The sequence below is a fragment of the Orussus abietinus genome, unplaced genomic scaffold (genome assembly GCF_000612105.2).
Source record: "Orussus abietinus isolate OABI.00-Male unplaced genomic scaffold, Oabi_2.0 scaffold65, whole genome shotgun sequence".
Classification (NCBI taxonomy): domain Eukaryota; kingdom Metazoa; phylum Arthropoda; class Insecta; order Hymenoptera; family Orussidae; genus Orussus; species Orussus abietinus.
The window spans coordinates 365,420-392,919 of record NW_019394317.1 but is presented as its reverse complement, the minus strand read 5'-3'; the positions used below and the strand labels follow the sequence as shown (position 1 = coordinate 392,919).

At 43.4% G+C, this 27,500-nt stretch overlaps 3 protein-coding genes across 7 annotated transcripts; all 3 read left to right on the top strand.

Moving 5' to 3' along the window:
- The first annotated feature begins 4,995 nt into the window (after positions 1 to 4,995).
- LOC105703068 lies at positions 4,996 to 14,332 on the top strand. 4 transcript variants are annotated; one of them, XM_012431158.1, is made up of 21 exons: positions 4,996 to 5,189; positions 6,548 to 6,932; positions 7,676 to 7,791; positions 8,097 to 8,182; positions 8,269 to 9,261; positions 9,369 to 9,550; positions 9,744 to 9,786; positions 10,079 to 10,252; positions 10,618 to 10,726; positions 10,900 to 10,962; positions 11,077 to 11,109; positions 11,178 to 11,363; positions 11,454 to 11,630; positions 11,716 to 11,867; positions 11,958 to 12,040; positions 12,121 to 12,453; positions 12,550 to 12,817; positions 12,980 to 13,074; positions 13,150 to 13,369; positions 13,474 to 13,967; positions 14,061 to 14,332. In XM_012431158.1, the coding sequence occupies exons 2-21, from the start codon at positions 6,688 to 6,690 to the stop codon at positions 14,191 to 14,193; spliced, it is 4,185 nt and encodes a 1,394-aa protein (XP_012286581.1). In that variant the 5' UTR covers positions 4,996 to 5,189; positions 6,548 to 6,687; the 3' UTR covers positions 14,194 to 14,332. The 4 variants fall into 4 exon arrangements, with proteins under 4 accessions (XP_012286581.1, XP_012286579.1, XP_012286582.1 ...); XM_012431156.1 differs by having other exon boundaries at positions 10,900 to 11,109; XM_012431157.1 differs by lacking the exon at positions 4,996 to 5,189 and adding an exon at positions 5,226 to 5,665 and having other exon boundaries at positions 10,900 to 11,109.
- A 1,446-nt stretch (positions 14,333 to 15,778) lies between these two features.
- On the top strand, positions 15,779 to 18,433 carry LOC105703070 (aquaporin-11). Of its 2 annotated transcripts, none has more exons than XM_012431162.2 (5): positions 15,779 to 16,108; positions 16,928 to 17,120; positions 17,228 to 17,502; positions 17,573 to 17,711; positions 17,794 to 18,433. In XM_012431162.2, the coding sequence occupies exons 2-5, from the start codon at positions 16,940 to 16,942 to the stop codon at positions 17,988 to 17,990; spliced, it is 792 nt and encodes a 263-aa protein (XP_012286585.1). In that variant the 5' UTR covers positions 15,779 to 16,108; positions 16,928 to 16,939; the 3' UTR covers positions 17,991 to 18,433. The 2 variants fall into 2 exon arrangements, with proteins under 2 accessions (XP_012286585.1, XP_012286586.1); XM_012431163.2 differs by lacking the exon at positions 15,779 to 16,108 and adding an exon at positions 16,127 to 16,813.
- A 93-nt stretch (positions 18,434 to 18,526) lies between these two features.
- Positions 18,527 to 24,366, top strand: LOC105703069 (1-phosphatidylinositol 4,5-bisphosphate phosphodiesterase). The gene is made up of 20 exons (XM_012431161.2): positions 18,527 to 18,913; positions 18,975 to 19,034; positions 19,118 to 19,258; positions 19,323 to 19,402; positions 19,466 to 19,601; positions 19,674 to 19,774; positions 19,836 to 20,002; positions 20,129 to 20,339; positions 20,448 to 20,706; positions 20,804 to 20,986; positions 21,097 to 21,265; positions 21,343 to 21,500; positions 21,586 to 21,789; positions 21,898 to 22,096; positions 22,172 to 22,342; positions 22,405 to 22,545; positions 22,637 to 22,811; positions 22,881 to 23,084; positions 23,165 to 23,411; positions 23,560 to 24,366. The coding sequence occupies exons 1-20, from the start codon at positions 18,743 to 18,745 to the stop codon at positions 23,626 to 23,628; spliced, it is 3,246 nt and encodes a 1,081-aa protein (XP_012286584.1). The 5' UTR covers positions 18,527 to 18,742; the 3' UTR covers positions 23,629 to 24,366.
- Positions 24,367 to 27,500: the final 3,134 nt, after the last annotated feature.

Sequence of the window (27,500 nt, the reverse complement as noted above, 5' to 3'; positions counted from 1 at the left end):
GACATCCTTTTCGTTTTTTTTTTTCCTTCGAAGCTGGGAAATGGGAGAGTCCAGAGGAGCCCCGAAGAGTTCCCCGACGTTGAGGCGATCGTCCAGGGAGTCTACCGGGGTGACGGAAAAACGAGGATAAGAGAAAAGCGTGTCGTGTACAAGTCTATCCATCTTGGCTGACAAATCTAGGGAACCGCAGTCCAAGACTCAAGAATCATCCCGAAAATCATGATGCGGAAAAAAGAGGAGTCCTCGTTCGAGGATGATCAGTGGGCAGCAACAACGGCAAAGGATGGAACTAATTGTGACGTCGAATCGAGAGTGAAGAGATCATTACGACGTGCATCATCCATTTATGGTCGCCCAGCTAGTTCTGGCTTCTCGGATTCCTGTCGGGATAGAGCCGTACAGAACGAAAGAAAGCTAGTACATTCTTTTACAAAGTTGATCTTCCCAGGAATCTCGACCTCCCGGAGGTTATAACAGCACATTACTATTTTACGCTTACTTATTTCCCATAATTTCTCTCCAGCGCCGGATCGGACGAAAGTTGCTTCCGACTTTTCCACCCTGCCCTCGGTCACTTTTCGTAAAATTTCTAATAACGCTTCTTTGGGAGGTAATAAACACGGAGGTGGTCCGTTAAAGCGCGCAACAAAAGCGGATTATTATAGTTAAAGCGGTAACTGCATATTAGAAGTTATGCTCCCCTTGAAGAATGGCCTCCCCGAAGGGGTAGTCTCCCCCGGGGTAATCTCTTTATTTCCATTTTGAAACGTATTTAAGCGGTAATGAATGATGCACTTCGTCCCTCCTGGTTATACCTTCCTGAGAGGAATTAGCGAACCCGAGTAATTCGCCGTGAGGATGACGAATAAATTCATGGGATCCGGAGTCAAGAGCAGACCACAGTGATCGCGTCTAACAGGAGGCAGTTCCCCGACGTGAAGGCAATTACCTCGGCGCTGTTAAAGGCGGTATGAGTGAACAAGACACATTCGTCTTGCTCGACAAAAAGCCCGGTGTAGAAGGAAAGAGGAGTAGGAACTCGGAGCTGAAAGGTTGCACGACACTAATTGTCCAGGAAAGCCGAATTCGCCGCTTGCGTCCCGCGCCGAGTCGCTTCTTAAACTTATCAGCTGATCGATTTAATGCCGAAATAATTATTCTCCCTGAAACAAAGGGTCGTCAAAATCCGCCTCGACATTTGCCTAGGTATGTACCTGGTTTGCGACCTCGTATATTAAATACATTAATTGTAATTAAATTCCAGAGAGTGTTGGAACGAGAGAAACGCCCCCAGCGACGCAGCCGCTCCGCGAAAGGCTCTGCAAAAGGCAAAAGGCAAAAGGCAACGAGTGCGTGAATCAGTCGAGGAGACCACAGTGATCGCGTATATTAGAAGGCAGTTCCCCGACGTGAGGACAATTATCCCGGGGCTGCTAAAAGCGGCATGAGTCAACGAGAAACATTATCGCGATCGGCAAAAAGCCTCGTACGAAAGGAGTCGAAGGATCGGTGCCTCGTGGTACGAGAAAGGGTGGTCGGCAATATTACTCCGAGCACGCACCGGGAACGGTAGGACTAATTTCCGTGAACTCTAAGCCAGGAAATGCTTCTTGCCCGATAGTCCAGCTCGTCCAGGGACACCGACTATGCGCTCGGGCCCATCGCCGACACGGAACAAGCGTTTAGCAAGGATCCCACACTAGAACGGCCTGCTTCTTCAGGGTCTTCTTCGGGTCCCGAGATCAATCTTTCATGAGCCGCAAGAATCTACTAGAGATTACTCGCTCATTTTCTGACTGCGCCTCCTTTCGCGGTACCGGAGCAAGATGGACCGGTGGAGGAAAGTGCGTTATTCAAAAATGCATCCCGTTGTCTCCTGTCACCAGGAAATCATCTCGATGCCTGTTCCCCGATAGATGTCGAAGAAAGGAGAACGATTTTGAGAATGACGGTCCAGGGGTCGAATTTACAGCTTCTTGAATCTCGTCTCGATCCACCACGACCCGATCGCGATGACTTGACCCTGAAATTTTGAGATTCGTCGTCGGAGGTTCTAATAATCGGGGGCGGAATTCTAATACCAAGGAGTGAAATCGGGATTCCTCGAGATGTCTCCCTCGATTTATTCCGGTTTTAACGCGACATATACCACGGAGGTATTCGCGGAATAAGGTATTTCCGAAAGAATTGCGGGGGCAAGGGAGAGGATGAAATATACCTGCACGAAATCACCCCTAAGATGGTTCCACGGTTCGATTTCCATATCGAGGCGGCACGGTAAATTTATTCGATAAATTGAACCGAAGGTGCATAAACCGGCCCTAAACAGAAAGAAGACCCGGACTGCGCGGTCGGGTTGAATTTCCCCATGAATAACGCCTAGCCGAGTGACTTTTTTTCCTCGTCCCTCGGTGCCACGGGGGTACGCGTTCACGCGAATCTGTCGCGCTAAACGCGGGTATCTGGCTCGTTATTTATCGGCCACGGCCCGCTAGGGTACGCACTGTTAATAATATTCATCAAATGCGTACGTGAGATCGTAGTCAAATTATAAGCTTAGTCTTAAAATTCAATTAATCTCCCATAGAATTTATTCTACGGTCACGCAATGGCGAGATGCTCAATTTTTGGGACGCATCCCCAGCTTGTTACAATTTTTGGCCTCTCGGTATAATTTCCTATTAATCATTTCCCTCGCTTTGCGTGATTTTTCCTCTTTCCTTTTTTTACGGCAAGATCGAAGGTACATCTGTCCGGCTCTCCGGAGTCCCCGCGAGGGATAGCCGGACGTTAAACTTCGGCGACGCTCTAATCGTTCGCCTTTTCTCCGATAACGAACTTAAGATCCGTCTTTCACCTCTACGTCCGTTTCCTTCGCTCCCCCTAAAGGCGCACCGCTCGGTCTCCGTCTATCGCTCTCTCAGGACGCTCTCCCCGTCGCCGCCTCCTTCCTCGACTTCCATCCCGTTCTCTTCCCCGGGGTCGGCTCCTTCCCTCTCCGTCTCGCACTTTGACATCCCAGTATTTACAGTGGTGGCTTGCAGCCAACCAGACAGCTCCCCGTCCCCCGAGCCCTACCCAAGTAATATCGTGTCCATGAAAAATGTACATCTCGACTCCGGTAACTAAAGGATGCCGCGACAGTCCAGGGCCTTCTTCCCCGGTTCGAATTTGTCAATGAGTTCTTCGAAGACCCAGCCTCAAAATGTTTCTTCCCCGAAAGTTGAACTAGATTTTGGTTCCAGGTGCCCGGGAGCCTTCCCTGACGGGGTCTTCGGGATCCTCTTCGATGTCCGTCCCGCTCCAAAAAGAATTTTCCTCCCAAGTTCGACGGTCGACCGGAACGCGGGGTCCCTTTATTAACTTCTTTTTTCAGGCCCGATGACGTTACTTTCCGACGTCCCGGGTTTGTTGGAACGTCATGGGAGGATCATCCCAAAAACCCGGGACAAACATCGGGGACGTGTCTCCGAAGGAAGCCCTGAACTCGGCCGAAGTGGAGGCGCTCCCGGGAATATTTCATCTCGCTGATTTCGCCAGCCGTGGGAGAGTGAGAGGGAAAGAAAAAGCGGCGGCGAGAGCTTTTTGTCTTTTGTCTCGCGGGGTATCGTATCGTGCCACTCCTGGGACATTGATCCTATCGAGGATTCGACGGAAAAAGGAAAGAATAGAGGTGCCGCTGCACTCGGCCGGATGAGAAAGTTCTGTTATAACGGGCTTCCGATAAGAGATACCAAGTTACATCCTTTCGAAAGATCCTAACGAGCGACGAAAGTTTTGATTAATTACCTGCAAACTGAACCGTCCCCGTGAATCAGACGCCGGTCCGGTCCGATTCCTTTATCGTGCCGATCCAGTTTTCATGTTTTATCACGCGGGTAAATTTCTGAACAGATTCCAGCACGCAATCTTCTCGTAGTAGGTGGGCATTCGGTGGAGGTAGTTTCGTTCAAACCAATTTCCTATTTCTACATCTTGCAGCAGTTATTCAATTTGATTCGATCATTCGATTTGTATCGGGTCGCCGAGCGTGTTTCTGCACTTCGCTTTTATGTTTAAAGCGTCGAGTGCGTTGAGTGCATTCCCTTACAACGAGAGCTTCAAGTCCCTTCTACAATTCTATTACATTTGCAGGTACGGCAGTAGCCCGTGATCCCGTGACGCCAGACGTGGCCATGTGCGGTTTCCGCGGATGGCCATCTGGGCACTTCCCCTGGAACGTGGAGCAATTTTACGGCGTTTTACGTTACCCTCGTCTATGTTCTCGGAGTCGCCGCTAGATGGTGGCACAAGATCGCGTCCACGGAGGAGACGGCAGTAGCTACAGAGATGAGTTGGGAGATTCACGGGAAGGATCGAGCGACCGCGTCCTGTGCGACCTCCGGTGGAGGATGCAGACGGCTAATGCACTTGCCACCTGTTACAATTCTGGGCAGCCCGAGCAAATTATACCCGAAATTCAAATGCTAATTGGGAATATATGTACATGTAAATATAAATGTAATACATAATAAAAAAATATAGATGGACTCGAGTCCTCTTCTTTACTTTAAACGGCTTTCCATCTTCCCGCTTTTTTTTTTCCTACAACCCACTACCTCTCAACAATTTTCGATTTGTTAGGTATGTACCTTTATTAAACAAATATTACTAGACCGGAAATGCTAGTGATCTCGTTCTTTCATATAGCGAATACGTAATTCGGCGCATAAACCCACGTGAGATGAAAGTGCGAGAAGTGAGCGCTCTCGTGAAAACTACGTTCTTTCACATAGCGAATACGTAATTCGGCGCATAAACCCACGTGAGATGAAAGTGCGAGAAGTGAGCGCTCTCGTGAAAAGTACGTAAAAAACGCCCAGGAGAGCATAGTTACATGCGACGTTCGAATCGAACGGGTTTTCCCGCGCAGGGGCCGCCATCTTGCGCCCCGTCGGAAGGTCGTGTCGATGCGCGCGGCGACGCAGTGGCGTAATCTCCCTCGGTCCCCGGTCTCGCCTCTATGCCTCTGCCTACCTCGCGCGACTTCTCTCCACGCACGGACACGCATAAAATGGCGAAGAGCAGTTGTTATTTACTTACGTGAGAGAAAGAGATATGAGAGACTAACCGCGAGAGCACCCGAGAGACTGGCCTCGCGTCTCTAAGCGCCTGGGATTCTGGTGCGTCGCCTTGACGTCCGGCAGCCCGTAAGTATTACGACGTCTCGGAATGTCGTGACCAGTCCCGGACCTGATGCTCCGGGCCTTCTCGGGCAGCGGGATCGCCGCGGACTTGCCAGGGGTCGCCGACCGATTTCGTACCGAATCGGTCGACTCTCGCGACGACTCTCGTGGACCGGCCCGGCCCGGATAAATCTCGACGTGTCACCGGACTCGCCGTCCCGAGACGGACACTCGGCCGCGGCCGACGGCCCTCCCGAGTGCGGCGAGGTTAGGGGACGGCCCGAGTATCCGGTTGCGAGTCCAACGCGGATTTCGCACACGGCTCTTTTCGCGACTGCGTCTCGTGCTTTATTTACGGATTTTCATGGCTCCGTGGATACCCTCGGCTTCCTCACATAAGAGTTTCGAAACTGCGGCCTTTTTCCACGCTGATTTGCCCACGGGCTGGATATCGAACCCTGGTCGAGTTTTAGGTTATGATACGTTGACCCAGGCTGGACGTAAGTGCCGGAGTTCATTCAGGAATTTATTTAATTTTGCTGTGATTCAATGTGATTATTTAGTTTATTGTTCCTAGGGAATGTATCCAGTTATACGTTGAGCTTTTATTGGACGATGCCTTCGCAGGCTTGGATACACGTTGGATAGTTAGCACTGTGACGCTCGATTCGAATTCACTCATTTTTTCGGGTGTCAATTTGTTTATGTTGGGTTTTCTTATTCAAAGGAACGTTTCATGTCGGTTGTCGTAGAATTTAGGTGGCGGTTGTAATCGTAGGGATTACGTTCAGATGAATGAAGTTGTATCGTTGACTAGAAGCTGATATAATATTTATGCGTATTTGATTATGTTGCATCATTGAAGTCTAGTGTTTTTGAAAAAGTCATTGATTTACGTGCAAATTCTGCTTCATTTCTTATATTATTGTCTGCATGCACTTCATGGACATTACTTTTCGTTTTATTAATGAAATCTTCGATAATCGATTTTAATAAAACCACTAAAACTGCTAATAATCTCCATCGTGATAGGTCAATTAATATTTTTAAACAATGAACGACTATGTATAATGCAATAGCTGTTTCATCTTTCTTTATGCGATTCGTGGAATGTATGCCACTAAAACATATAGTAAATTCACTGAGTACTCCAAACGTCAGCCCATTTTGTTTGGAGTTTATTGATTGTATTAGGTAATAATTAAATCGGTAATTTCGATAATTTCTATCGAATGCAATTGCAAATATTATTATTTATATTATGTAACGATCAATTTAAAGTAGGCATTTATTTCTGCAAAATGATGTAATGTGCTGTCAAATGTTCCTGTTTAGGATTACATGTCGAATATAATTATAACGAAATCGTTTGTTTCGAATAGGTTCTGTCGCAAGGACATCTGTACATCATTCTACAGGGATGATTTTTGTGAATTGGTGCACTCCAGCATTTTAGCTATCACCTATTATCGATCTGCACGAACTCAGACTTTTATTTGTGAGCGGTTAAGTTTTAAATAATATGGCCCAATATTATAATCTTGTGACCACTCCCAATGGTACCATAACGATCGAAGACGTACATCACATTTGTTCCACCGATGGACAAAGTGTTCAGTTTCTCGTCGAAGATGTGAATAACGGTGGTAACGGCTCGCAACAATTTCTTGCTTATACTGCCGAAGCGCAATCTAGCAATCAAGCCATATTCCCCCATCAAACTATTAATCTCGGAGGGCAGATTGCAACTACGCAATTGGATCAACGGTAAATCTTATTTAATTAAAGAGACTCTAAGTATGCAAGCATTAACTTATCGTTTTTATGTGATATATGTCTCGCTATGCTTTAAGTTACATATTTCCTTGGACCTCTTTGTATACTGTATTATTTGTGGCTTTGGAAATTAATAAGTAATCCTAGTTGTATAATTTCCAAGCTAGCGAAATACTTTCCCTTTAAAGAGATTATTCTATTTCCTTCATCTCTCTGTATTACAACAGAATGGGTTTACGTTTGCGTCTTTGAACTCAGGTCATTGCATTTACTACTAGTCCACTAAGATATTACATTAGTTGCATGTTCATTCTGACGTTCTTTTTTCTGTTTCCTAGTTTCATACTAAATAACCCTTATCGAACACCAATGCTTTGTATATTACCTGCAATATCACGTCTGTGGTATACTACTATAAACGGGTGATAGTACTTATACACTTTTTTCTTTAATCACACGAGTATATTTAAATCATCGAGGTTTGACAAGATTAATTGTGTAGTCAAAATAAGACACATTACATAGCACACAAATTGTCAAAGTCAGTGAAGAATTTATTGCGTCAACTAGAACACATAGAATATTCTATGAGTTAATTTGTCTTTCAGTCATACTTTGAATTTTTGTTTTACTTTAAATGACTTGTGAATATGCGCCAAATATATGGAAATGATCTTACAAATACTTGCTGTTTGTAACACGATGAAATTTCAAACTGATTTTTCTGGTTTCAGACAAAATGTCTATATAATAAAGACAAACGAGTTGGCCTCCCCTCCAAACATATTGAAAACCAACGTGAATGCTCACATAGTTGGTGAAAATATAGTTAATGTCGTTGAGAACCAGGGTAAGTAATCTAACGGTCACAGTTCTGCGAGTGTAGTGTTTGACATAACAATCTCGACTGCCATTGTCGCCGAGAGAGCAGTTAGCGTAATATTCCTCATTGATGGTTTCTTTGTAAATGAAAATCGACAAGCCGAGGCACCTGTACAGTGAAACGCTTAACATTATTCACGAATCTGTTGTATTACTTCGGGTTGGATTAAACCTTGTTACGTTTAGGATGTAAAGTCCCTGTGAATAGCGGCCCGGAAGGGCAAAATATGCAATGGACAAAAGTGCAGGAGAATAACATTAATTTTAACACAGCTCCGAAGCAGAACACATTCCCTCCTGCGAAGAGCCAGACTGCTACACCGATAAGACCTCAGCCCTTGAATAACATTGCACCATCGGTAAGTGTCCATGGATTGAAAATTATATCGTTATGAGTGTACAAAATACATGGTGCGTAAGAAAATCATCATTCGTCTAATTTCAGCCCGTGGTACAGCAGCAGCAAACGCCACGTCAACATTCAACTCCACAGTCGTTTCCTTCTATGGAAAAGAAGCCTGTCAGATTATATCAAAATAAAAGGCAGTCTCTGACCAAGACTGCCGGAGGAGTTCCGAATAGTCAAATGGCTGGCAACATATTGAGCTCGCAAACGAATTCCACGCCAAATTCCAATGCGGCCAACAGCAGAAACTCGACGCCAACTTTTCGTCCTAAGACGTACACGTCGGCAGCAGCTGGACCGGGTCTAAGTCAGACTCCAGCTGCCCGTCAACAGCTTCGAACCAGATTGGACACTCCTCATTCGCGAAAGCCACTTCATTCGCAAATGCCTAAGAATTCGTCAAGTCTGCGGTGCTCGGAAATGGAACACTTGAGCGAGAGAATTAAGCAAGAGAGACTGAAGCAGATACAGGGCCAAAGACAGCCCTGCTCACCGGCAGCAAACCATGAACAGAGTTCACCTGTTCAACGACAGCAACAGGGCTCCGTTACTCCCCAGCAACAGATACAGCAGTTGATGAACAGTCCTGTCCAACGTCAGCAAGTGATGGTGAATGCTGGACAACAGACTCAACAAATGACTTTGATCCCTCAACAACAGCACCAGCAGCAGCAGTTTGCGCAGATGCAAAGACAGCCAATGATAGGCCCTCAACAAAGACACCGTCAAGCGTCTGACACGTCCGAACAGCCCGTACAAAATTCGATGGAAGCTGATTGTCCTGAGAATCAGCAAGAAGTGTCAACTCTTAATCAGCAGAACTGCACTCCCCAGGCGGACGCGGATTGTAATACTAGCCAGAGCTATGCTTACTTTCAAAAGATTATTGAGAATCCGCAGACTACTACTGTGCAACAGCAGATTCAAGGGAACACCGCCAAGATGCTGGTGGTTCTTCTCAACGGGGAGCAAAGATTAATCACGTTTGACGTACCCAATGAAGACTGCACCGTTAACGATCTCCTAGAGCAGGTGATTATATGGATCGATGACTTAGATTAGTATAATCGACATAGCGATGGGCCTTACGATGACTCGATCTACTTTTCCTCGGGCTAATGGTTTTCAATTTATTTCAGGTGAACCTTTCGTTTAACGGAGAAACTGTGGTAACTCTAGTTACAGACCCTGCTCTGGGGATAAATTATATTGTGGAGGTTGGTTCAGGATCGTCTCTTCAAGATGGAAGTGAACAGGGTGAAATCGGAGGGCCTTTGGATAATACTGCGACCACTCCGAACAGTCCCACTCTCAGCTTTAAGTGAGTATACCGTAATATCTGCTTTTGTCATTAAATTTATGATTTGAGTTAACCTCCGTTGCACTCTTGCCATCTCAAAATGTTAATATAAATAATTTCAAAGTCTTTCGTGCTGTCCTGTACTCTTGCCTGGATTTTCCTCCGTCATATTTTGCTGATAGGAGGCATTGATAATTTTTTTTTTCTTTTTCAGTGCTTCGGATGAAAACAGCAACTCGTCCCTGACGCAAAATGAGGTAAGAGTAGTTATGTTTTGTCGTACATTGTTAGGAGAGCACACAATTGAAACATACATTGCATTACTATGTCGATATATTTCCAGTTGTTTTTTTTTAAACGTGCAATTCTTAGTTTAATCAGTGACGTGGCAGGTTTAAAGGATTATGTATAACAGTAGTTAAGAATTACAGATATGCAGCAGTTGAAATTGCTGACCAGCTTTGACAGCGATATCTATACTTTGCCATGTCATAGCATTCCTTCTGCATATTTGTATCACAATCTACTATAGCTTTTGTATGGAACTAGGAGCCTAAGTTCATCGAGGGAATGCTTGCTGTGTGCCCGAACTGCGGTATCACTTCTAATGACTTCAACCGATGTCTACGGTGTAAAACAAAATTACCGGAGGATGTCAAGGCAATACCTGTAACTACGAGTATGCAAGCGAAGAAGGAGAGCATGCTGTCTATTGATGTAAATGTAAGGATTATGATTGAGATGAAACAAGATCAATTTTAGATTCCGGAACGTAGTAGAGTTCATTTAATTTTCAAACAGATTCATGTAATAACATTAGTGTTTGAATGTGCTCAACGATTAAAATCATCGAGGAATAATTTTTTTTATAACTGGATAATACTCAAGCCCTTGGCATATGTAGTAGCAACTTAATTTTATGTAGCAATTGTGTTCATCAAGTTATGTCGAACTCCATCGAAATCATATCCTGCACTGTTGCTATGTCGTTTCAGGTCTTATTGAGAGCAGGTTTCGACGTTCACCTTATTGCACAAAACCCTTTAAATACGTGTATATTACATATTATGATATTTAATTTATTTCAGAGCTTCTACAAGAAACCTGGCGACAAGTTGGAGAAATCTGATGGGATTGCCTGCAAGCGGGGCAGAGCAAGAGGTCACGCTACTCGCAGGAAGCCTGTCAAAGAACCTGGTACGTTCAATCGTATTTTCCTGTTATTTAACTTACTTTCTCTATATTTTGCTGTGATTCCTTTGAAAATTATTCTGACTAGTATAATTCCTTGGGTTCATGGGTTTGTGGGACAAAGATTTTAGGTCAATTTATTTTAAGAGACAAAGCGTTAAAGTTATGTTGCATTTTAGAATGTTTGACGATATCATCCGACGAGGACGAGGATGAAGAGGGTAAATCTAAGAAAACGGATGGTAACAATGTCAATACTACTACTAACTATTTGACTAATTCGGGTACCGAAGAAATGGAAATGATTCTCGAAAAAGAACCAGTGATTACCAATAACTCAGTACCTTTCACTGCAGACCGTACTGCGGATGGCGAAGAAGGAACAAGAGGTAACTATCGATGACTTGGCATTTCCATGTGTTGTTTCATGTTATGCATATTCATTTCAATTCTACAGAGTGTCCGGGCAGTGGCGGAGGGAAAGAAGGGGAACCACAAATCAATTCAAACAGTGCGACACAAATATCACAGACATCGTTACTATGTCGGACAGTGAGAATAGGATCATATAAATATGTTCCTCGAGAAAAAGTTGCGATATCACAACACGGCGTGAGATTAAGTGTTCCTCTTTTGGAAGATGGTGAGTGTTATTTATTCACTAGGCTAGTGAAATCATTTTCTTGACAGTACCTTCAATGGTGATTAACTCTTGTATATTTTCTGTCGGTAGATAAAAATTTCGTAACTTTAGAGGTACAGTTTAAGGATATAATAAAAGTGCTGATCCACTTCGGAAAGTCGATGCCTGTATTGTTTTTTTATACGACCACAAGTACAGGCGCAATGATTCGCGAATTATTAGGAATGCAAGATCCCAAAGGTCCCTATTATGATCCGGCTGGAAAAGGTTCTTATTATACGTTTTATCCATTTATATTTACCAAGGAATTAGAGGTTTCTCAATGCTTCGTTATTTTTTCCGCGTTTTACAGATCATACGCATAAACGAATAACTTTACTGCCCGAAAGAGTATCAGAAGAATCAAAAGTCATTTTGAAGACCCTATTCGCACCAAGGCGTATGTTGGAAGAATTGAGCCCGAAAGAAGCTAACGACATTCTAGTGCGAGCATCGCCAAAAGATGTTAGTAACTCCTGTGAATTTATTTCAATGCTTGATTTAAAGAAATAGTTAACATAGTTTTATAAATGTGAATTATAACGCGTGTTCCAGAGTTTACAAGTGCAAAATATCTCAAAGAAACAAAGTCTTGCGTCCTCTACAAATAACATCAGCGTGAATAGTGGCATACAAACGTATGTATGGATTCTACGTTCAAGATTTCATTCGTTTCCAATGTACTTAGTACACTCTTGTGATAATATTTTCTTTGCAGTATCACGGTGTACCCACCGCCACCTGCTAAAGGTGGTATAGCGATCAATACCGAAGATTATGCATGTCTAGCAGAGGATCAATTCCTGAACGATGTTATTATAGATTTTTATTTAAAATATTTAACTTTGGAAATGCTGTCGGAAGCTGATCAAAGTAGAACCCACGTATTCAGCTCATATTTCTATAAACGACTGACCAGCCCGCATACTCAGGCGGCTGAAAGCGCCGTGCCTCTTTCCGCGCCCGCGAAAAGGCACGCAAGAGTTCAGAAGTGGACGAAAAATGTGAATATTTTCGAAAAGGATTTTATCGTCATTCCGATTAACGAGCAGTTAGTAGAAATATTTATTTCCCAAGATATAGTACTTGATTAATTTGTCTCTATCGGAGCTATTTAATTGATACGATTTTATTTATACTTGCACAGCGCTCATTGGTTCCTGGCTATAATTTGTTTCCCCGGTTTGGTGGGGAAAGTGATGTCCAACTCTCCTTTGACGAAAGAACAGGACACGCAGAAAGCCACCCAAAAGTCCAAGAAACTGAAGGAAATGAAACTACAAGCAGTTACAATTGGCAGTACTACGATAACTCCTGTTAAGACTACTATTACGATAGATCAAGGAGACGATGGCTCGGAGCGAGATGAGGCTGAAGGAGACGACGAAGAAATGGAAGTTGACAGCGAAGATGAGGTTCGGTTTTTGCTCGACTCTCATTTTATTTTTATATATATTTTTTTTTCAACTAAAAGTTGAAATCGTGGGATTGAGTAGATTCATTGATAGTAGATTTAGTTGCAGCTTATTGCACTCGCGTTAAGTAGCTTAAATTAAATCTATACAATAATGATGTAGGAAGATGAAGGAACCCGAGAAGATGGTACGAACCAACAAGTGAAATCACAGCCATCTCCTCAGTGCAAGCCAGAGCAACAGGATGTAGTCAAAATGTATGCAAAAAAAAATGTTGCGATACACCCTGCGGATTAATTTTTATTTAATACGCGTGTTTATCTCTGTTTCAGTCCATGCATACTAATATTCGATTCCCTTGCTGGAGCTAGTCGGTCGAGGGTGGTAGCTACTTTGAGAGATTACCTAAGCTGCGAATATCTCGCCAAAATGGGGAAGGAAAAAGTATTTTCTAAAGATACTATAAAAGGAGCCAGTCCGAAGGTTCCGCAGCAGTCGAATTTTACAGACTGCGGAGTCTACGTGCTGCAGTACGTTGAAAGTTTTTTCAAGGTGGGTCCTGTAATGGAATCGAACACTAACGTTTGACCCATGTAAATAGAAATCTATAATAAATGTTTCGATGAAGGCACGGTCATGACGTAACCATGTTTCAGGATCCTATCAAAGACTATACGTTGCCAATTAAGACTTTAAGGAACTGGTTCGAAGAGATTGTTGTAACGAGAAAAAGAGAGGAACTGTCGAAGCTGTTGGTAAAGTTAATGAACGCTAGTAAAGGTGATAAGAACATAAGCTTACCCACGCTTACATTTCCCACGCAAGATGGTAAGTTAATACCCAAGCCGGAAAATCATCCCGAATCGAAATCGGTGAAATCAGAGACCGATAAAAAGAAGTCCGCACCGGATGGAGAAAGTCGGTCCAATACCAACGCCACGGTTTCTGCAAGTCCTGCAAATCCTGCAAATCCTGCGACTCCTGCGACTCCTGCGACTCCTACAATCGTTGCAAGCGGTTTGGAGGCCTCCGAAACCACGAGCGAAGTATTAAATAGAACTACCTATCAAATCATTCCTTACTCTCCATCGTCAAGTAACAGTTCAACCGAGGGTAGTCAGACGGAGATGTTTACCGAGACCAAAACGAGGTACACGTTGCTGGATATCACATCCCGATATATCAGAGGTTACGACGATGTATTTATCTGTTTTTCTCTCCAATTTCTTCTATCGTGTTTCAGAACATCAAGCGAAACCATGACCTATCTGAAGGCAAAGCGCATCGCCAGGCTAACATTGAAGACGCCGGAAATTCAGGACGACACACCGACCGCGAAGAAGCACAAAGGGGACTCCATCGATTCCTGTAAATAAACGTTGTTCTCTTTTTTTATAATGTCATACATAAAAGTTAGTCCGCATTCATAATTAAAGAATGAGCCCATTTACCTATGTAACAAAGTATGGTTAGCTACTTCGTAAGGTGAATAAAACAGCAAAACTGCAACCCTAATTATATATATATATATATATACATATAAATATATATGTCTGTCCACACGGTCCGCCGGAGACGTCGTTGTCGATAACTGGACGCTTTTTGTTGGATGCGTGCGACGAAACCATTCCGGATTGGCACTGAGAAAACACTAGCCGTCAACTTTGCAAGAGAAGATAGTTTTATAAACGGGAACTCTTAACGACATATCCGTTGTACGAGGAGGGGAACTCTATAAATTCAGAATGTCGGTGGAAATCGAATTCTCCGAGTCGTTCTTTACGCATGTCATTCAAGATGGGCGTTTCAAATTTATACCCTGAAATGGTCGAGCTCGTTTTAATTAATTGTACATTTATACTTGTATATTATTCCTGCGTTCTGGATACGATCTATCCATGCGTGCTTTCTGGACAGAATCGAGTGACTAGCTTCGGGGAATCACGATGATAGAAGGCCCCAGCAGATTTACGTAGAAAATTACGAATTCATCGGACATCCGGTTATCTACGCGCATCATTAGCGCTCGTGGATAATAGTCTAAATGTTTTTAAAGATAGAGCCTGGAGTCGGCGAATATTGTAACATTTTTATGCGTTCGCCAGTCAACCGAGACTCGACGCGAGGTTGCGAAATTGTCGTTGCTATTCTTTTTTTTTTATGGCGAATTTTTCGAGACTCCTCTGAGATACCCACGGTTATGATAAGACCAACTTGAGTAGGCCTTTGTCGATTATCGGGAAACTATTCGATAGGGTTAATTCGGTTACGACGTTACGCAATTGTTTAATTTCGTTTTAAGGTAATGAGCTAGGGGGGATGAACTCGAGATAAGATCTTTACTGGATGTTTTTTGATTGCACGCGTGCACCCTGATTTTCGGTAATCGCGGTGCGCCGCATCGAATTACGTTATCGTTTCGGCGAATCTGTTTATAACGAGGCCTTTATGAAAGAGTTAACGCGTTTCTTATATATTGCTTTACTATAAAGAAAGTATCTAAGGTACGACCTACCATGTAGGAACTCGTCGCTCGGTACGCTATAATTATTGTATAGGTATTTATTCCATTACTCACTGTCAAACGACCATCCTACACAACGTCGAATAAGTATGCTCACTTTTTGTTATTCGAAAGTAATTTTGCGTCTGTAATAAACCTTTATTCGACCGTAGGTCCACCTTGTATGGGTTCATTGATTTTTTTTTGTTTAATTTTTGAGGTTTCATTAAAATTCTTTCTACCTATATAGTGCGCAATATAGGCTCGATTTGCGGTCCGATTTGTTCTCTGCCTCTCCTATCGGCATACCTTCGCAATAATCTCGCCATTCACGTTCAGAATGTTAATGAACATTTCTCAAGACCCCAACATGCGCCGTTGAAGCTATTTTACGATATACCAGGTGAAAGTGTCGTAGCGTATAGAGCGACGTGCTCTTGTTCGGTACTCTTAATACAATTTGCGCGTCCTAATGAAAGAATTCAAATGTCGACCGAGATCTTTATTTATGCCGACAAAAAGAATATATCGCGCCGCATAAATGATGAAAATCTTGTCGAAGAAAATTTGCCGTCGAGCTAGATCGCGAGTGCTGCGATTCTTGTCTAATTTGCGTGTGCGACGATTTCCCCGCATGACGTTAAAATGCCAATAAATGCAGCTTGCGCTCTTCATCGGGTAATTCGGGCTGTGTCTATTTAAAGGCGACGAGGAGTGCAAGGGTATATTTGACACTGACCAGTTTCAAAGAGTGGCCGTGCTGCAGGCGTTCTGGCCCTTGGGAAAAGGTTTTTAGAATTTTTGAAAATTCGCCTAACGTCACGGGCATCCCTTACGTACTAACTAACCGAGCTCCGATTTGCGGATTATAATAAAAGTTGTGATAATTCGCTGTTTTAAAGCCCCGAGTGGAAATCGCTAACGCGTGCGGATTTTGACAGTCCCTGTACCAACATTGCATAACGCCCTGGTGCGACCTTGCGGCGAAATATTCGGAATTCCGATGATTATTTTTTCTTCGATAACTAAATTCTATATCTATCTTTAAAAATATACCGATTCTATTATGCTTTAAAAAATGTAATTAATACGGATATTTATACAAATTGACGTTTGTCCTAGAGTAGAGGAGCAATTTTTTAAGAATGCTCACTTCGATGCGAATCTTATTTTTACACGGAGAAGATTCGATCTCAATGAGACACTTATTAGTCGAAATTATTCTGCGAGTTACTCAGTGGTCAATTGCGTCTCTTTCATTCCGTTGATACATAGCCACTCGTGCTTCGTGTCAGCCATTGGACTGGCCAATAATCGTATTCTCAGTTTATCCACTAATTCCCCTGTGAGATAATTAAATAATTAAATATTTACCCGGTTTTGCCCACGCTTCCGAGAGGTCCTCTAGTCAGGGAAGAACTAGCAAAAATGTATACTAACGGCACCGAAATAATATAGCAAACGAGGAAGTATGACGCCGATAAGTGCCCATGGTAAATAGCCACCCGTTCAAGTGTAATAATTTAATAATCAATTAATAACGTCTCGTTGTATGTCCGTAACGATTTGAAGCATTTATGCTCATATCTTCTTCCAACTTTTTTTAGTCAAATTAAATCATGGGTGCCACGTTACTGTCCTTGGGGGTCTCCACCCTCTACATTATTTTGACGAGTTTAATCGCATATTGGGCCAGGAGGTACGTCGATTTTTATATCAGAAGACCTCTGGTGAAATCTTTGTTCCTCGAGGGAATCGCCACTGCCGAACTCTGCGGATCCTGCTTCGAGCTCATCATAAGTGAGTGCGACTTTTTGAAAATTTAATTTAAAACATCAGGAATTAAGGAAAATTATTAGCGATACATTTTATGGCTTAAAGAACTCGAGCCGATTAATCGTTTGCAGTCGCCGACAATTGGGGAGTGTCCATGTATGCCATTTATTTATTCGTCCTGACCATTTGGTGGTCCATGAACTGGGGCGACTCGACCGCGTGTCCTTACACCCATCTCGAGGACCTCGTCGAAGGAAAGAAGACCCCGAAGGTGGCTTTTCTTTTGATTTGGGCAGAACTTGTAGGAGGACTGGTAATTTTCCGGTACATTCAATTGTTATGGGCTTTGGAAATCGTCCCCACCCATCGAAATCGAGCCTTCTCCGACTGCACCACCGATTTACAGGTAAGCGACTTCAAATTAAGATTAAGATAAGAAATTATAGAGAAATAATTTTCACCGATTTAAATTCCAGGTTCCTGCGATTTACGGAGCATTCATCGAAGGCATTGCCACCTGCATGTGCAGGGTTGCATCGCGGTGCATCTCTGAACTCAGCCCAAGATTCGGCACTGCTCTCGATGCATTCGTGGGAACGTCCCTGGTCGTCGCAGGTTTGCCTAATTTTCATCTGCTTTTAAGATAAATATTAAGAAGATGTATCGTATCATTTTATCGAGCGATTTTTCCTTTCAGCTTTCAACTACTCCGGAGGGTATTTCAATCCTGCCCTTGCAACTTCACTAAAGTATGGTTGTTTGGGAACTTCAGCCATGGAGCATGTAATTGTTTATTGGGTCGGAGCCTGTGCCGGATCAATTGCTTCGATAAGAGTCTACAACATGCCATTTGTCCAAAACTTCGTCCAGCGACAGCACGAAAAATCCCAGTGATGGACAAATCTCCGAAGATGCGAATTACTCGGAGATACCTCGCGTCCCTGTACTCGTTGAGACCGAGAGTACGATTAGCGTAATTTGCGTATTTGCCCTGCACAAAATGCGAACGCTCATTTATATTCGGCTTTAACGCGGAGTTTTAGTGGAACTTTAAGTCAGGTATTTGGAGATAATCTCCGTTTGTTGAGAATTTATTCCAATGGTAGCAGAGGAAGGGACCCGGTCTGAAAGCGATCGTTCGATTAAAATGCAAAATAGTTGGTAATGATACGTTAGGTGTTAATTGACTTTTTTCGACTAACGCTGAGGCACGTCCTAAGTAGACTAAGCGAGGTGTACTTGGGTATTTGGGGAGATTTTATTTCTTTTTTTTTTTTTTTACGGTTGTTGCGACCACCGCGTACTTAATGTATGACTTAATACACGAGTGTGTGGAATTCCGAGAGTTATTAATTTTTAATGTCAAGTTCGACGGCGGGGATCAAGGTCGCTCGTTGTGCAATAATCAGGGCACAACTGTGGTGCATCGTAATCCTTTAAACAGGATTATTCTAATGAAATTACGTGACCAACCAGGCCAAGTTGAACGCCGGATGCGAACAGTTTTCGAACTGGCGTTGAACTTGCACCACTTATCCAGATTCTTTAGAAATTCCTCTTCATGCAAATTTATTGCGTTACCTTGCCCATTTTGTGCTTTGCGAGGGAGATTTCCAAAAATTTACTGAGATCGGGGAGGCTTAAAAATGACAAAGAAGTTCGAATTCAACTGGCAGATCCCAGTGCCGGAATTACTGAGAAATGGATCGACTTTCGACAGATGGTTCGAAGACAAGGAAAATACCGAATTCGAGCCTAACTGCCTGTTCAAAGTCGACGAATATGGATTCTTTATTTATTGGAAGAGCGAGGGAAAGGTAAACCGGTAGCGAATCTCCGATATCCTAATTTCTGATATTTATTAAACATTTTTTATAGGACGGTGACGTGATCGAATTGGCCCAAGTGAGCGACATACGTTATGGGGGGACACCAAAGGTATTAACTAATATGTCTATGACAAGTTTTTACTTATAAAGTATTTTTTTCCTTTCTCACAAATCAATTCCGCATTTTTCCAGGACCCGAAATTATGCAATAAACTGAGCAAGCATGGCAATCTCGAGCAATTAGACGAAAAGAGCTTAACTATCTGTTCGGGTGTTGATTACACGAATATTCATTATCAACACGTTGTGTGCGCGAATGCTCAGCAGGCGAAGGTAAATTTTTGACCAAATGTTTATTTTTGGGATGGAGGGAATTTTCTAAAACATCGATTTTTAGGACTGGCAAGCTGGCCTCAGATTAATTACGCACAATACGAAAGCGAGTAACGTGTGTCCTACCACTCAGTTAATGAAGCAGTAAGTAATTGTTCTCATGAGTTTTATGAAGATCACTCGTTATTTAAATTCCTGCATTTGTAGTTGGATGAGACTGAGTTTTTCCGTGGATCCGAAGGGGAAAGTCCCTGTAAAAGTTATTTCTAAAACGTTTGCTTCTGGAAAAACTGAAAAACTTGTGTACCAAGGACTGGCCGATTTAGGACTACCCAGTGGGAAGGTAAAAATTTGTTCTATAGCAAATAAATTTGTATTTTAATCGCGTAAATGTTTTCATTCGATTTTTCTGCAGAGCGATAAAATCGAGCCCGAGGCGTTCACCTTTGAAAAGTTTTACACGCTGTACCACAAAATTTGCCCGAGAAATGACATCGAGGAGTTATTCCAATCAATGTGAGTTCAACCGGGTGATAATTAATCTGGAATAAAAAATAAGATGAGAATTATTTTCCAGAACGAAGGGAAAGGCAGATTCGATCAGTTTGGAACAGTTAGTCACGTTCATGAACGAAAAGCAAAGAGATCCACGGCTGAATGAAATTCTATACCCGTTATACGACGACAAAAGGTGTATGGAGATAATCACCGATTACGAACGTGACGAAAAAGCTAAAAGTGAAAGTAGGTACACTCCTCCTCAGCTTCGGAAAAAATTTCGAAAGACCGTCCTACGATGGATTACCGAACGCTTAGCCTCACAAAATCCCCGAGAGATATTACACGAAGTATGCTAATTCTGCCATTTAGAAAAGCTCACGAAAGACGGATTTATCCGGTACCTGATGTCCGATGAGAACGCGCCGGTATTCTTGGACAAACTGGAAGAATGGATGGAGATGGACCAACCTCTTTCCCATTATTACATAAATTCGAGCCACAATACATACCTAAGTGGGCGACAAATCGGTGGAAAGAGCACAGTGGAAATGTATCGACAAGTGCTCCTAGCTGGTTGCAGGTATTTCCGTTTTATTATTTTTTTTTCAATTAATCCCTCATATAAAAATGCCCAAAATACACGAAAAATCGATATTCAAATTGAATTAAAAAAAATTCACTTCCGCAGGTGCGTCGAACTGGATTGCTGGGACGGCAAAGGCGAGGACGAGGAGCCGATAATAACTCACGGGAAAGCGATGTGCACCGATATTTTATTCAAAGACGTGATCATCGCCCTGAGAGATTGCGCATTCGTCACCTCGGATTACCCGATAATTCTCAGTTTCGAAAATCACTGCTGCCTGAAGCAGCAATACAAATTGGCAAAGTACTGCGACGAGATATTAGGCGACCTCTTGCTGAAGGAGCCCTTGAAGGACTACCCTGTAAATAAATTCGATAACAATTTATCCGCGTGAATTTCATGTCACTAACGTTGGTGCGTCGTACACTTATGCAAGTGAATTTCACGCGACTTTGCAGCTAGAGCCCGGACATCCTCTTCCTCCGCCGTGTGCGCTGAAACGGAAGATACTCATTAAAAACAAGAGATTGAAGCCGGAAGTAGAGAAGGTTGAACTGGAGCTGTTCCGGTCTGGCCAATTCGAAGCCAAAGACGAAGTCGTGGAAGACGCGAGCGCTCCCGCGGTCGCGGAGCCTCCAAAAGTGAATTCCCTTTTAACTCCAAGCCGCTTCACTTGAGCACGGAAAATCCTAAAAATAGTTCAATGAATTTACGAGATTGTGAGAATAATATTTTCTTAATTTTTTATCAGGAAGAACCTCCCCCACCTGCGGAAGGTGCTCCACCTGGCGAAGGAGGGGCAGAAGGCGAAGCCCCTCCGATCCAGTACACCGGAAGTACCATGGCGTGTCATCCATGGCTGTCATCGATGATCAATTATGCCCAGCCCATCAAATTTCAGAGCTTCGAAACCGCCGAGAGTAAATGTTGACAACCCTCTGGAAGAAGAATTTTAATATTTTCCTTTTTGACCGTTTCTAATACCATCTCTTTTCAGAGAAAAATATCCATCACAACATGTCGTCCTTTTCCGAAACCGCTGCGCTGAATTACTTAAAGACCTCTTCCGTGGAATTTGTGAATTATAATAAACGGCAGATGAGCAGAATTTACCCGAAGGGCACGCGAGCCGATTCCTCGAATTATATGCCTCAGGTATGTCCGATTATTGGAGTTACATTTTTGTACTTAAATATAAATGCGAGACGTCAGGGTGATTTTTTTTATTTCGATCTGCTAGGTCTTCTGGAATGCCGGCTGCCAAATGGTCGCCTTGAATTTCCAAACTCCTGATCTACCGATGCAACTGAATCAGGGAAAATTTGAATACAATGGTACAACTGGTTATTTACTGAAACCAGATTTCATGAGGAGACCAGATAGAAGTTTCGATCCTTTCGCCGAGGGCGTGGATGGTGTAATTACTGCGCAATGTTCCGTCCAAGTAAGCTCCAGAAAGATTAATAAACAGCTCTTTGGCAACATACGAGTTATGGGAAACATGCATCGTTTCCATCGTGCGGGATTAATTCGAATAAATAATATTTCTCAGGTGATAGCCGGCCAATTCTTGTCCGATAAGAAAGTCGGGACTTACGTTGAAGTGGACATGTACGGTTTACCGGCCGACACCATAAAAAAAGAGTTTAGGACAAGAATGGTGCCAGGCAATGGGTTAAATCCTGTTTACAACGAAGAACCGTTTCTTTTCCGGAAAGTCGTGCTACCGGACTTGGCGGTTTTGAGAATCGGTAATTGTTGCAATGCGAGTATACAAATATTGAGATTTTCCTTCGCATAGTGGAATATGAATTCTGTTTGAAAAGGCGTGTACGAAGAGAGCGGAAAATTATTGGGACAACGAATCTTGCCCCTGGATGGTCTTCAAGCTGGATACAGACATATTTCCTTGAAAACCGAGGCAAATTTCCCAATGGCACTTCCTATGCTTTTCTGCAACATCGAACTGAAAATTTACGTCCCCGATGGCTTCGAGGGTGAGTGGAATAAATTAATGTCTATTAAATAATTTTGTTTAAATCATCACTTCATTTCACAGATTTCATGGCGATGCTGTCTGACCCCGGAGCTTTTTCGAAAGGAGCTGAAAAACAAGCCGAGGCGATGAAAGGTCTAGGAATTGAACAGACCGACACGAAGGCAGAAGAGAAGAAGAAAAAGGAGGAAGAGGCTAAGAAAGGTCTTGACTAAAAATTTAACTCTCTCCGGAAATTTTCGATTCTTCCTTAAATTATAATTTCATTATTAAAACTGACCTGCTTTGATTACAGCGGAATTTAAGTTAGATCCGATCACGTTGGAGTCTCTGAGAAAAGAAAAGCTTTTCAAGTCGGGGAAGAAACAGCAAAAAGAGCTCGACACGTTGCGGAAGAAACATCTGAAGGAGCGGCAAACAATGCAGAAAAATCACTGCGCCGCCATTGACAAATTGGTCAAAGGGAAAGAGTGAGGAAAATTAATGGCTGTCGGATTATGTTTTAAAGAGACTGAATCATTTTTTTAATGACTTTTCAGTAAGAATTCCTTGATTCAAGACGCCAACGTGAAGAAGACAATTTCTGAGCAAACTGCACAGTGGACTGCGATGATGGAGAAACAGAGAAAAGAGGAATGGGAGTTGATGAAAAATCAGACAGACGCTGCCAAAGATGAACTGAAGAAATTAATCGAAGTCGTGCAGGTGAATCAAAATAAGCAGCTGCAGGTTAAGCACGACAAGTATGTTCTTTACTTCACTTTCTTCATTTTAATATAAATTTCCTTGATAAATTCATTTTTTTTGCGCGCTCAAATTTCAGAGACATCAAAGAGATGAACGCGAATCAAGCCAAAGTGTCGGTCGAAACGGCGAAAGAAGTGATGAACGACAAAGCTCTGAAGACCAAAGGAGACAAAGACCGAAGGCTAAGGGAGAAGAAGCAGAACAATACCAAAAAATTCATGGATGAGAGGAAAACCGTACAAATCAAGCAAAATCGAGAAAAGGAGAAGCTGAAAGTCACCCACGAGAAACAAGTCACGGACTTGGGCAAGGAAATCGATGCGGTACGTTCGGATTAACGCTTAGATTAATTAATTAATCGTAATTTTTTTTCGACTCGTCGTGCCCAAGAACAAAAACAAGAAATTGGGTGAGTACGCTTTCGCAATTTCGACGAGGTACTCACGAAGAATCTCGAAATTTCTGTTTCAGACCATCGAAATGTACAAGAACGAAGCGATTCAGTACGACATTTCATCCAAGGCGGAATTCTATGTATGAACAATGAAGATTGAAGATGTTCCATCCAATTTTTTTGGATTTTACAGTACTTTCCTAATTCCTTTATCTTGTACTCGTTGAGCTTGTACCTCGAATATTTTACAACGAATTCTGTACCACGCCTTTTACAAATGTTTGTATGTGCCAAGACATTTAACATGCTTTTAAGAATTTTTACAAGGGCACATAACCGCAAACCCAGATAGTTGATTTTCGGAAATGTTCGCGTCGAAGAACGTTAAGATAAAATGCTGTTTGAACGCAAAAGGGATTGATTTATGTACAGGGATTTCTTTTCCGAACAAGAGTTTTGATCTTGATCCGTACATGCCGACGTTATGGATGCACGTAACGAGTAATTGCAAGTGGTAGGTGTGACGCAAGGACGAACTAAAACCACCAATTGCATTCTCGGTTATCCTTGATGTGCGCCATTTCCTGCTTCGCGATGGCATATCGAATATCATAATGCTCCCTCGATAACAAGCAAAGTCACTCGTTTAATGCATCGACGGATCATCTGCATCTTCGGTAATAAATGGATAAGACTGAAGTATCCGTGAAATAAATAATTGCGGATAAGCCAAGGTATTCCGCAAGTCCTGTCCACGCTTTTTACGGCCGTCTGGCATGGGTCGGCGAGAGCATCTGTAAATATATTATTTACAATCCGAGGTCTATCGACAAGTGCCCGATTATGTACGAAATAAATTTCAGGACTTATGCAACTTGTGCAACCCGGGGAAAGGCGAGACGATCTTATTCCACCGAAGACGGAGGTCGGTCTAAGAGATGTAATTGCTTCATTAGACCCGTCCATACGAGTAATCGTAATTATTTGTCTGAATTCCCCATCAAAACCCACCTACACGTGCACTTACACTTGCACTTTCTGACCCGGCCATGCACATGCACGAGCCAAGGGACGGTCGTGGCACGCCCTAAAAGATGAAGAAAAAAAATATTTTTCGAGGCGAAACGATCCATAAAAAATTCCCTACTCTTACCGTACTATCTATAGATATCAAGGCAATATTTAAGATCCAGGGATGAAGTTCCTGTCTTATCTTGTAAAATCATACGAAGCTCATTTGCTGCACCCGCTTAAGTCGTCGATCACTTTCATAAGGATCCGGACTCTCGGCAAGATGCAAATGGATTGATTATCGAACGTACGCGTAATCTCCACTTTATGGACTGAAAATCTTCGGATTTATGCTCGGCCTTCTCGAATTCCCATTTTATGATCTTCCATTCGTCATCGATAAGATATCGCAATCAGCGATCGATGAGACCTTTAGGGAAACCCTGCTTGATTAAATTAGCGAATACTTGCTATAGTAAAATATAATAAAAATATGCTAATAGTCTCGTTAACGGGTACCGGGTACTTGTGCCAGTGGTCGCGCCTTTCGCTAATTTGCGGATGCACCTACCACTGCACTCCAGGTGTCTCGGGCCAACAAAGGCACCGAGACACAATAGTCACTTCGGCCTCTTGGGAAATCGAATCGCTACGGTGAGGTGCAATTCTGCCAATTCCTGCACTCCGCTAGAAATTCTTTCCCAATTCTTTCCCATTATTCGTGGGTGTGTACCACACGTCGGCGGCATCCGCGACGCGAAATAAGCCTCACCTTCGCTTACTTGGGATTGCCTCTACGAGTGCCGATGCGGATAATGCACCCAATACAAATATCGACACCCTAATTGCAGGCTATTCCTCTCGAGTTGTTAACGGCTTGCCAAATCTTGGCAGCCGGGGATGCCGAACAAGTCCACGGAAGAAATATCAAGAATCCGCTGTAGCCTGAAGTATAGCCATATTTACACCTTAAGATGTAAATTGAAAGTTCCCGAGTTTAATATTTCTTTTTAAGCCTGGATTATCGATGTCACTGGAACACCTTTACTTTGACACTTTGCTCGGGGTTACGGTCCATGGAAATAATTACTTCGCCCATTTGGTATTTGCCCCATCGCTTTGTTCGCGATCTGGATGCGGCAGGGATGAGAGAGGCGCGCGACATTTGCATTCCGCGAAATCCATTGAGATCATTGAATTTATGTCGAGGGAGGCATTCGCATAGGTGCGAGGTCTGACTATCCAAACGACGCGGTACGTCTGCAATTAATTGCCACTTGAGAAACACTCGTGGAATTGAATGTATCTTCCCGAATGACGCGGGAATATTTTTTGAGCATCTCTTTCGAAGGTTCTTCACGTGGAGAAGTCCAAGAGGACCGACCATGGCCCGACGCCGGAGGCCGCGGTCAGGGTCTCCTCGTGTTCGAAGGCAATTATGCGTCCTTCTTCGCCTAAGCTTTATTAATATCCTCGACAGAGCGGGACAAAATTCGCCAGAACGCAAGTAGCAGCTATGCGGAGATGCACGAGGGTGAAGGTGCGCCATCATCACCGGGTGAGTGCATTCCTGGGATGATCGGAGGTCCCGAGGAGCCTTCCCACCCACGAATCGTACGTCTTATCCCTGATAAATAAAATTTCATGAGGCTTTAAGAAAAATCTCTTCGAGATCCTGGGGACAAAAGGACGCCGAACTTCGGGGCAGAAAGCGGAGGACGCGAGATATGCAGTTTTGCAGGATATACGAGGGCAACATCGACGCACGCGGAGGCTCGTCCAGTCATCATCGGCAGTTAGTGCGTTCCTCTCTGGCACGTTCTTTGAGCCGATCAGAAATCCCAGAGAGGGAAGGAGCCATCTTCTGCGAACAGAGGAGACCAATACATCGTAATCGGCGGAGTACGTAAATGCCGCATGCCATGAACGAACTAAAGGTCAGTCAGCCCGCGGTCTTACATAACCACAAGGCGAAAGGTTGCCCCATCTTTACACCATCTCTTTTCACCTTAAACAACGCTTTAGGTCACTTTTTCAGCCAAAGTGGAGTTCAGCGTCAGAGGTCGCTGGGGCGCCCCGATCGATCGCTCCGATAGATCGCCCAGATTAAACGGATAGATCGAAGGTGGAGGAATTTTCGGGACGTATCGCCCTTTAACCCCGACCATGCTCCCATATAAATAGAAAGTGACGTCGAGGCGAGGAGACAATGCTCGAGAAGCTGCATTTTTCAGCACCGTTGCATGCAGGATGCACTCCCATGGGTGCATCCAGGTATCGGTATGACGAAGGAGCCCGTTACCTATTTATGATATCGTTAATTGCGATTCGTTCTGGGTATTCCGGCAAGAGGTGTTGGGAAATCCCCATTTTCAGCCCCGAGATAGGCTCTCGACTACTACGGATTCGTTTAAAAAATTTGGAAAAAATTCTAGATATGGGAAGTGTACTCGAATGGTAGTACCCGAGATTTTGCAGTGATAAGATAGCAGATAGAGAAGGATGCGGTGTCACTGGGGATTATTTGTCAAGTTTTTTCGAAGCTAGCCTACTTTATGGCCAGACTCGAGGATACGCTCGACTCCCGTCCAATTCTACAGAATCAGATAAATCGCCGTCGCGGAATGAATTAACGAACGGTCCTTTATTAACGACAGTGATGCGGACACGGGAGATAGGGTAAATAGGTAGTTGGCGCAAGTAATGAGCCTTCCCGATAATTAATTTCTCGGACTCGAGCCATTGTATGGAAGGTCGGGGTGTCGCTTCGCGTATCGCGTTCGTGTAAAAGGGAAGAAAAATTCTATATAATTTATCTAGTAATCCGCGAGACGGTTCCATCGTCCGGGGATGTTCATTATATTTTTAAGACGATCATTATCGGTTATTATTGCTCTCCAGGAAACGCTGAAATATGGTAATGCACGGTTTACACCCCAAAAATGCACGGCTGTGATTATCTAATTTCAGTTAATCGCCTGTCGTGATCCTCTCCGGCCTCCTCACT

What these genes read in the sequence shown, in the direction of transcription:
- LOC105703070 (XM_012431162.2), top strand. Translation starts at nt 16,940, where the DNA reads ATGGGTGCCACGTTACTGTCCTTGGGGGTCTCCACCCTCTACATTATT. An exon ending in ACTGCACCACCGATTTACAG is followed by an intron (nt 17,503 to 17,572) that starts GTAAGCGACTTC and finishes TTTAAATTCCAG; the next exon opens with GTTCCTGCGATTTACGGAGC. An exon ending in AACGTCCCTGGTCGTCGCAG is followed by an intron (nt 17,712 to 17,793) that starts GTTTGCCTAATT and finishes TTTTCCTTTCAG; the next exon opens with CTTTCAACTACTCCGGAGGG.
- LOC105703069 (XM_012431161.2), top strand. Translation starts at nt 18,743, where the DNA reads ATGACAAAGAAGTTCGAATTCAACTGGCAGATCCCAGTGCCGGAATTA. An exon ending in GTGCTCCTAGCTGGTTGCAG is followed by an intron (nt 20,340 to 20,447) that starts GTATTTCCGTTT and finishes TCACTTCCGCAG; the next exon opens with GTGCGTCGAACTGGATTGCT. An exon ending in CCTCGAATTATATGCCTCAG is followed by an intron (nt 21,501 to 21,585) that starts GTATGTCCGATT and finishes TCGATCTGCTAG; the next exon opens with GTCTTCTGGAATGCCGGCTG.
- LOC105703068 (XM_012431156.1), top strand. Translation starts at nt 6,688, where the DNA reads ATGGCCCAATATTATAATCTTGTGACCACTCCCAATGGTACCATAACG. An exon ending in TTAACGATCTCCTAGAGCAG is followed by an intron (nt 9,262 to 9,368) that starts GTGATTATATGG and finishes AATTTATTTCAG; the next exon opens with GTGAACCTTTCGTTTAACGG. An exon ending in GAAGCCTGTCAAAGAACCTG is followed by an intron (nt 10,727 to 10,899) that starts GTACGTTCAATC and finishes GTTGCATTTTAG; the next exon opens with AATGTTTGACGATATCATCC.